General features: G+C 40.6%; 1 protein-coding gene across 50 annotated transcripts in view; it reads left to right on the forward strand.

Annotated features, from left to right (window-relative positions):
* Window positions 1–9,418, forward strand: part of LOC106584897 (calcium/calmodulin-dependent protein kinase type II subunit beta) — a 100,374-nt gene extending 90,956 nt beyond the window's left edge. For 38 of the 50 annotated variants that reach the window (XM_082968393.1, XM_082968405.1, XM_082968392.1 and 35 more), the window contains 5 exons: window positions 176–358; window positions 1,454–1,529; window positions 1,675–1,769; window positions 2,023–2,256; window positions 2,395–9,418. In XM_082968393.1, coding sequence (XP_082824519.1) covers window positions 176–358; window positions 1,454–1,529; window positions 1,675–1,769; window positions 2,023–2,255 — 587 coding nt within the window. In that variant the 3' untranslated portion in view covers window position 2,256; window positions 2,395–9,418. The remainder of the gene's footprint in view (window positions 1–175; window positions 359–1,453; window positions 1,530–1,674; window positions 1,770–2,022; window positions 2,257–2,394) is intronic. The other 12 variants (XM_014170528.3, XM_014170536.3, XM_014170535.3 and 9 more) reach the window with 1 other exon arrangement.
* Window positions 9,419–9,890: the final 472 nt, after the last annotated feature.

Below are 9,890 nucleotides of genomic sequence, written 5' to 3' on the forward strand. Positions count from 1 at the left end.
TTTTCTGGTTATACTTTAAACTTACATTTTTTTATTTCACCGTCATTTAATTTTGTGATTTTTTTTCTACCCCTACACCTTCTCCCTCTTTCTCCTGCTCCTTTGCTCTCTCTCTCTCTCTCTCTCTCTCTCTCTCTCTCTCTCTCTCTCTCTATCCCTCTGTCCCTACGACCAGTGTCCCGTCTTTCAGACCTAGTGAGCAATGTTCGCCGGTCGCCTGCCCCAGCCCCTCCCCCCACCAAACCCGCGCCCCCCGAGGTAGAGGTGGCACCAGCCCCCAGGCCCACCCCCCCCTCATCACACCCCACCTCCCCTCCTCCCTCCATGTCCCCCTCCAGCCTCTCCCTCACCTCTCAGAGTGAGTACTGGACATGACCCCTGACCCCAGAGTGTCAGCCAATCAGAAGGCTTTACTCACAGTATGGTATAGTGCATGCATGTAGTGACACCACTCGTGTTTGGTAAGCACTGCAAAGCCCTAACGAGGTTTTCTCTAGCATTATATATCAGGCGAGGCTGGCCTCTTGCCGAGCTCAGTTGGGTAAAAGGGGCCTCTAGGCTTTTTGGTTTGAATAGATTGTTTTGGTGGGTTTGCAGCGTGTTTTGAGTTTTGCTGTAAAAGCCTTTATTTGCTTTAGGGTCTTTGGATCCTACCTAGGGGAAACAAGGAAAACACAACTAACTGTGTGCTGTTTTTTTTCTTGTTGGAAGTGAAAATGGTGAGTTGTGTGGTGTGACATGTAGCAACTAACATTCACTGCAGAGTTGTGCTAGAGTTATCCACTGGTTGTGTTTGTTTGTCGTTTTGGTGATGGTTACAGGTTTTGTTTTCAATCGCTGTGGTGCATTTTCTAAAATCTTAGTACAAAACTCAGAACTTGTAACGCAAGTCTCATATTCAAAACCTTTTATTGTTCATTCATTTTGTTTGGATACATCTTTCACCGCACAAACATTAATCCAAAATATAAGTTTACTGTGAAATACTATGAGAACATTGATTTCATCACCAAAACACAACATAATGATATCTTCTCAATGTAATGTGAGCATTGCATTGTGAAAAGCAAATGCTTTATATGAACATGTATTACAATGCGAAACATGTATTTCTAGATGAAACTCTGATTTAAGTTTGGTGAAAAGGAAACCATATGAATTTGTGTGTTTTACTTATTAAATTGAACATGTGCTTAGAGGTATGAAACAACTGTCTTTTTGATGATCATTGTGAAGGTTGACTACATACTTTTGAAAATTGCACCAAAGTGATTGAAAAAAACTGCAATACAGGATTTGTTGCTTATTATAAGCGTGATCAAGATTTTTGGTTTGTGTGTTTGTGTGTCTGAGGTGGATACTGTGCACATTAACCGCACACAACTAGTTCTCTCCACTGGCGTGTGTGTGTGTGCGTGTGTGTGTGTGACTCTATGCTGTGTTCCTCCTACAGCACGCAAACAAGAGATCATCAAGATCACTGAACAGCTGATCGAGGCTGTCAACAATGGAGACTTCGAGGCATACGCGTGAGTTCATCAGTGTGTGTGTGATGGTTAGAAGAAGGATTTTATGATTGATAGTCATTTTTAGTGTGAGCATGTATCAGAATTTGTGTGTGCGTCCGTGCGTGCCTGTGTGTGTACGACATGAATGCGTGTTTCCTCTCCCCAGTAAGATCTGTGATCCTGGTCTGACCTCCTTTGAACCTGAGGCCCTGGGCAACCTGGTGGAGGGAATGGACTTCCACAGATTCTACTTTGAGAACCGTAAGAACTGCAGAGATGCTTTATATTCTATTGGGGGAAACACATGCACCTAATCCAGCACCAAGGATTGGGGGAGCACCAGAAAGCGATATCATACTGTAGTTTGGGACTCATTTTCTTGAAGGACCTTTTGATCTTTAGATATGGAATGACCGAACCTATTCTCTCAAATCACCATTTTGACTTAGTGTTTTACTTTCTGTGTCCCTTTCTTTACCATTCTCTCCCTCCCTCTCTCCCTCCCTCCCTCCAGTCCTGTCTAAGAACAGTAAGCCTATCCACACCACAATCCTGAATCCCCACGTCCACCTGATTGGAGAGGACGCTGCCTGCATCGCCTACATCCGCCTCACCCAATTCGTTGATGGCCAGGGCCATCCGCGCTCCAGCCAATCAGAGGAGACTAGGGTATGGCACCGCCGGGACGCTAAGTGGCAGAACGTTCACTTCCACTGCTCGGGTGCGCCTGCCGCGCCACTCCAGTGAGGTGTGTAGTACATGTTTGTATCATGTGTGTGTACACACATTTACAGTCATGCACAGACACGCTGTTTTGAAAACTTGTTTTCAGAAATGTAAGATGTGAAATGGAAATGTCTGTTAAATTGTGTCTCCTGTGTTTCAGGAGTAGAATGCCATAGCCACAGCTAACAAGAGTGCTCTGCTGGAGAGAGATAGAGGGAGAGCAAGTCCAGTGTCGGGTGGCTCTGAGTCCGCAGCGCCAGACGTCTCCCACACTAGATACCTAGCATGCATCTCTTCTTTACGACTACCTGTCGCCACCCGCCACTGTACCCACTGACAACCATCTCAACAACCAACCAACCATCCGACAACAATCTATTGTTTTTCCATCAACAACCCCCTTCTCCCCCTCAAGCCCAAACTTTGGACAACTCACGTTTTGCCCCTTTTCTCCAATCCCAACTCCTCCAACCCAACCACTGCCACACCTATGGCCAATATTGGGCTGTGGGTAGGGAGTGTTTCAAGGGGTATGTATGTTGGGGTGTTTTCTTGGCCTCATTGTGCATTTGATTCTTTGTCTTATGTCACATGATGTTCCCTCTTCTTCCTCTTGTGAATCTTCACTTGTGTTGCGTAACACTACACAGGAAATACAGTATGTAAAGTTTTAAGTAAAATCTATTATTATTATGATTATTAATATTACACAATTGAAATTGTATATGTAATTTGTATAATTCAAATGATTGATGCCAGTGGTTTCTAGAGTTGAAGGAAATATTTTGTTTTCTCTATCTTTTTAAGGAAGCATGTTGTTTTTCAGTATTCACAGTGGCTGTTTTCTATTGTGGCTTTTAAGTGACAAAATGGTATTGGCAGTTTTTGTATAAGCTTCTTGTAATTTAATCTATTCTATTATACTAGACCAAAGCTCATGTTTAAGAAAAAAAACTTTTGGGAGGAGGGGGGTGTTTGACGTGGTGTGGAGGAAGCGTGTGTGAACGTTAGAAGTGTGTGCGTGTGTGTGTGTTTCTGTGTGCACGTGTATGTGTGTGTGGAACCAAGTACATGGGAGTGTATTAGGTGGCCGGTTTGATCAACTGGTTTGAATTTTCAGCTTTGTAATGTGAATAGCTGGAAATGGGGTTGGCTTGGTTTGGTGTCTTCCGTCGTCCGGTCACAATCAACTGTACGAAACGAGATTCAACAGTAACAGAGGCTTTTATTGTATTTCACATTAATCATGTTTTTGCCTTTTTTGTGTTTATTATTATTAACATATCTCAGAGGATAGACCTACCGGTTCTCTCTTACTCTCTGGTGTTGGCCGTTGGTGTGTGGGAAGGCTCTGTGATCCCCAGTGCTCCCGGTGGTTCGACTAGATATTGCAGTACACTGCACTGCACACACTGCAAATGAGGCCTCTATAGAACTTTACAGCCGCTGTAGAACAAGTGAATAAACAATACCACAGCAGTATTATGCTATAGTGTCCATACATATCAGCTTCACTACTTATTATTCAACATCTTAACTTCTCTAGGGCCAGTGGGACGATTTCGTCCCACCTACGTAACAGCCAGTGGAATCCTGTAGCGCGTTATTCAAATACCTTAGAAATGCTATTACTTCAATTTCTCAAACATATGACTATTTTACACCATTTTAAAGACAAGACTCTCGTTAATCTAACCACACTGTCCGATTTCAAAAAGGCTTTACAACGAAAGCAAAACATTAGATTATGTCAGCAGAGTACCCAGCCAGAAATAATCAGACACCCATTTTTCAAGCTAGCATATAATGTCACATAAACCCAAACCACAGCTAAATGCAGCACTAACCTTTGATGATCTTCATCAGATGACAATCTTAGGACATTATGTTATACAATACATGCATGTTTTGTTCAATCAAGTTCAGATTTATATCAAAAACCAGCTTTTTACATTAGCATGTGATGTTCAGAACTAGCATACCCCCCGCAAACTTCCGGTGAATTTACTAAATTACTCACGATAAACGTTCACAAAAAACATAACAATTATTTTAACCTCTATGGGCTAGGTGGGACGCTAGCGTCCCCCCCGTGGTGCACTCCATCAACAGCAGGTGCATTTCAAGAGCGGCAAATTTGAATCCAAATAAATGTCAAAATTCAATTTTTTCAAACATACAACTATTTTACACCCTTTGAAAGATAAACATCTCCTTAATCTAACCACGTTTTACAATTTCAAAAAGGTTTTACGGCGAAAGCATAAATTTAGAGTATGTTAGGACAGTACATTTACAAGAGTTGTGTGTAATGTTTTGTCAATTCAAAGACAGGGTCACCAAAACCATAAAACCAGCTAAAATGATGCACTAACCTTTTACAATCTCCATCAGATGACACTCCTAGGACATTATGTTAGACAATGCATGCATTTTTAGTTCTATCAAGTTCATATTTATATCCAAAAACAGAGTTTTACTATGGCATTGATGTTGAGGAAATCGTTTCCCTCCAATAACCGGCAGTCAAGTCAACACCACAAATTAAATAATTAAAATGAGAAAACATTGGTAAAATATTATATTGTCATTTAAAGAATTATAGATTTACATCTCTTGAACGCAATCAACTTGCCAGATTTAAAAATAACCTTACTGGGAAATCACACTTTGCAATAATCTGAGCACTGCGCCCAGAAAAATACGCGTTGCGATACAGACTAGACGTCATGTTGGGGAGATCTAAAATCGAAAATACTATGTAAATAATCCATTACCTTTGATTCTCTTCATCAGATGTCACTTCCAGGTATCACAGGTCCATAACGAATGTAGTTTTGTTCAAAAAAGCTCATCATTTATGTCCAAAAATCTCCGTCTTGTTAGCACATGATCTAAGCCAGCCGGACTTCTCGTCATGAACGAGGGGAAAAAATATATTTACGTTCGTTCAAACATGTCAAACGTTGTATAGCATAAATCATTAGGGCCTTTTTTAACCAGAACATGAATAATATTCAAGGTGGACGAATGCATACTCTTTTATAACGTATTGGAACGAGGGTACCCAACATGAACTCGCGCGCCAGGTGTCTAATGGGCCATCATCGTTCCATGGCTCTTGTTCGGTCAGATCTCCCTCCAGAAGACTCAAAACACTTTGTAAAGGCTGGTGACATCTAGTGGAAGCAATAGGAAGTGCCAAAATATTCCTCAGCCCCTGTGTTTTTCAATGGGATAGGTTTAAAGGTAATACAACACATCAGGTATCCACTTCCTGTCAGAAAATGTCTCAGGGTTTTGCCTGCCAAATGAGTTCTGTTATACTCACAGACACCATTCAAACAGTTTTCGAAACTTTAGAGTGTTTTCTATCCATATATAATAAGTATATGCATATTCTAGTTACTGGGTAGGATTAGTAACCAGATTAAATCGGGTACATTTTTTTTATCCAGCCGTGCAAATATTGCCCCCTAGCCCTAACAGGTTAAGAATTATAGATACAGAACTCCTCTATGCACTCGCTATGTCCGATTTTAAAATAGCTTTTCGGTGAAAGCACATTTTGCAATATTCTCAGTAGATAGCCCGGCATCACAGGGCTAGCTATTTAGACACCCACCAAGTTTAGCACTCACCAAAATCAGATTTACTTTAAGAAAAATGTTATTACCTTTGCTGTCTTCGTCAGAATGCACTCCCAGGACTTCTACTTCAATAACAAATGTTGGTTTGGTTCAAAATAATCCATAGTTATGTTCAAAATATCCTCTGTTATGTTTGTGCGTTCAAGACACTATCCGAATGGTAAAGAAGGGTGACGTGCACGACGCATTTCGTGACAAAATTTTTCTAAATATTCCATTACCGCACTTCGAAGCATGTCAACCGCTGTTTAAAATCAATTTTGATGCCATTTTTCTCGTAAAAAAGCGATAATATTCCGACCAGGAATCTGTGTTTAGGTTCAAAGACGAAAGTGGCTGGAATTACATCATTCAGCTTTTTCCCGCGTTCTGAGAGCCTATGGGAGCCGTAGGAAGTGTCACGTTACAGCAAAGATCCTCAGTCTTCAATAAACAGATTCAAGAAACTCAAGGAATGGTCAGAGAGGGCACTTCCTATACAGAATCTTCTCAGGTTTTTGCCTGCCATATGAGTTTTGTTATACTCACAGACACCATTCAAACAGTTTTAGAAACTTTAGGGTGTTTTCTATCCAAAGCCAATAACTATATGCATATTCTAGTTTCTGGGCAGTAGTAATAACCAGATTAAATCGGGTACGTTTTTTATCCGGCCGTGTAAATACTGCCCCCTACCCCCAACAGGTTAAAACAGTTTTGCAGTCCCTTTAAAACAGTACAGTACCTATAACACCTCATCTTTCTGTACAGGGATGCTTTATAGAACCTTTGGTGAGCAGAGATGAAGCCTTACACACTTAAATCCATACTGCGTCACAAGGTGCAACTGTCCATTCTCTCACACGTCAACCTTGAGCCAGTTGCACTCTGAACCTATATCAAATCTGGAAACTGCATCAATACTGAGGTCCTGCATTGCATAGAGCCGTGCCTAGGGCTCCATGCCTGTTTAATATGTTTAGTGCGGTTTAATGGAGAGCTAACAGACAGGCTGTTGGATTGGAGAGATGTGGGCCTGTGCAGTCTGCAGGTAGCAGTGTTTTAGTGGTGAGGTCAAGTAAATGTGTGAGTGTTTACTTTGCATACACCTTGTCCCTCTCTCCTGTGGTCTCTAGTTGTTGCTGCTCATTTTAGAGTGTAGAAATGTGACTGAGGTCTCAGGGTATCCAGAAGACTGTGTATAAGGGGATAGCTCCTGTGTTGGTTTTCCACATGATGGAGAGGAGAGGAGAGGAGAGGAGGAGAGAGAGGCTTTATTTCAGCGGTCCTGTCAGTCCTCTGCCTTCAGTCCACGACTTACTTTTGTTATGATTTTTATGTATATTATATTTTCACATTTGTAATATCATCTTCATTGACTTGTTTTACTATTGCATGTTATTGACTAGTGTTACTACTCATTGTGTTTGTGCCACCGAGAGATGGACAGATGGATTTACATGTTTTAGGAAGAGATGGCTTCACACACCCATGTATATGAAGAAAAATCAGCTCTGGAGTGTTTGGTAATGTTGCAAGCCAACTATATCACAGTTGTTGCATTTCATCAACAAATGGTTTGCGTGTCACATCGTGGACTGTGCAGTCGGGTATCCGATTACTATAATATATTATAGGATGGGGTTAGCTGACATTGTGAGATCTGTCAGGTGTCTGCAACATATAGTCAGCCAGGAAGTTGATCGAAGTTTCACATTGTGGATCTAAGTGAGTGTTTTTTTTTTTTTGCCGTCCTACTACCATAGTTGTTATGCCTGCCTGTGATTGGCTGCCTTTGGAAGTGTCTCATCACTATTGGCCTGACAATTTTGACCATCTCAATGGATAGTGAGGCGGTCAGCCGGTTGGTTAGTCCTCAGGTTTATATTTATTTTATTATTTATTTATTTATTTATTTTATTGGTCAGTTATGTGCTTTTTCTTCAATGCTTTATTTAGTTTTCCCCTCGATATACAGCTCACGTAAATGTTAAATTACTCTCTGTTGCATTGTGATTTGGGGCGGCAGGTAGCCTAGTGGTTAGAGCGTTGGGCCAGTACCCGAAAGGTTGCTGGATTGAATCCCTGAGCTGACAAGGTAAAAATCTGTCGTTCTGCCCCTGAACAAGGCAGTTAACCCACTGTTCCCCGGTAGGCCGTCATAGTAAATAAGAATTTGTTCTTAACTGACTTGCCTAAATAAAGGTTGAATTAAAAAAAATGTAAAGGGAGGTCCTCTTCTAATGTCCCTATAAGTGTTCCTGAGTGATCGAGCTAACCAAACATGTGAACCGACCTCTTCCCCCTTTCCAAAAAAATAAGAAATAGCAGCATGTACAAAGCAGCATGTATTAACTAGCATCTTAGCTGGCATTTCTTTGCATGATAGTCAACAGGACACTAGTTTTGGTGTTAACCCTGATTTGTCTTCTAATTTTTCATTTTCTACTGAATGCTGGTATACTAAACCTTTCTCAATCAATTTTCTGAGCTTTTTAAGTGCATAAAACTATTTTTGTCTCGAGACGACATAACAAAGATAGATGAGAGGCTGACTTTGATAGTGATGATTATGACAAGGATGATGAACATGTAATGATGATTCTATAGCATGCTTTTATATGGAGCTCAATGTTGTCAATCCAGAGTGGCTTACTTTTATACATACAGTAGAGAGAGGATCACCTCTAAACCAGAAGAATTTCCAGTGACTCCTGCTCAGCTGAACTTGCATGGGGGGAAATCCTAACTTCCACTTAAGTACATTTTAGTAGAAAATGGAGTAGGCCTAGATGGGCTCAAAGATGCCCTCTGGTGGATAAAATTAGCATTAACGGCATGCACTGCGACGTACTGAATCCTAGCCACAGCATACTGCACAATATACTGCAGTATGACACAATTTTTAAATGAGGAACCACTGTAAATGGAAGTTGGGATTCAGCCCTTTGAGAGGAACAGCACTCAACAAATACTTACTCAAAAAGGATACATAAAGAACACCTGCAGTTCTTATGTAACCCCACTAGAGAGCACTCTTACATGTAATAAAGTACAACTAGCTGATAGGGGGGCAGATTTGCCTGAGATTGTAAAGGCTGTGGAAGTAACTTTCCAAAAAGCAAACCTTTAAGCAATCAGTTCCAATAGACTTTAGAGGGAAGAACACACTGGACTATGTTTCTTTTAGTTAATTTCGGAAACATTTTAAACAATAGGAATACAAAGTGCATCCATCCAGTGACAAGACCACCTGTACTGACAACACTGAGCTAGTATCTCTCTGTAGTATTTATTTAACTCTTTTCCTAGTCCCTCTGTTTAAAAACTTTATTCAATAATTTCTCTGCAGTTGGGTCTTAGTTTTGTTTTTGTCCGTTTGGGTTTCTTCTGTAGAATATATTTAACCTATATTTCTCTGATTCTTCTGATTATTGTGCTACCCCAATGTGCTACATGTGTTTCTCAAACTTAAGGAAATGTGTTAAGGTGTTATCAATAAAATGACAATTTAAATAAAAATAAGTTAATGATCATCTTAATGATCAGACATCCTCCTTTGCTTTTTATTGATGAGAGGAGAAATCTGTTTACGTTTTTCAATGGTTAATCCAATTGTCACGTCCTGGCCAGTATAAGGGTTAATTGTCATTGTAGTTTGGTCAGGACGTGGCAGAGGGTATTTGTTTTATGTGGTTCAGGGTGGTGTTTTTCTAGAAGGGCATTTGATTTAAGTATTCCAGGGTTTTGTTGGGCACTGTTTGAGATTCATGTATTCTATGTTTAGTCTAGGTAGTCTGTTTCTATGTAGAGTTAATTGGGGTGGACTTCCAATTGAAGGCAGCTGTGTGGTGTTGCCTTTGATTGGAAGTCCTATATTAGTTGGGTGTGTTTGTCTGTGTGTTTGTGGGAGATTGTTCTGTGTTTAGCCTTGTGCCTTACCTGACTGTTTTGTTGATCGTTCGTTCTTTTGTTATTTTGGTGTTCATTTTGAATTTATTAAACGTCAAGATGAGCATAAACATAC

Source organism: Salmo salar, chromosome 24 (assembly GCF_965601325.2).
Source record: "Salmo salar chromosome 24, fSalSal1, whole genome shotgun sequence".
NCBI classification, from domain to species: domain Eukaryota; kingdom Metazoa; phylum Chordata; class Actinopteri; order Salmoniformes; family Salmonidae; genus Salmo; species Salmo salar.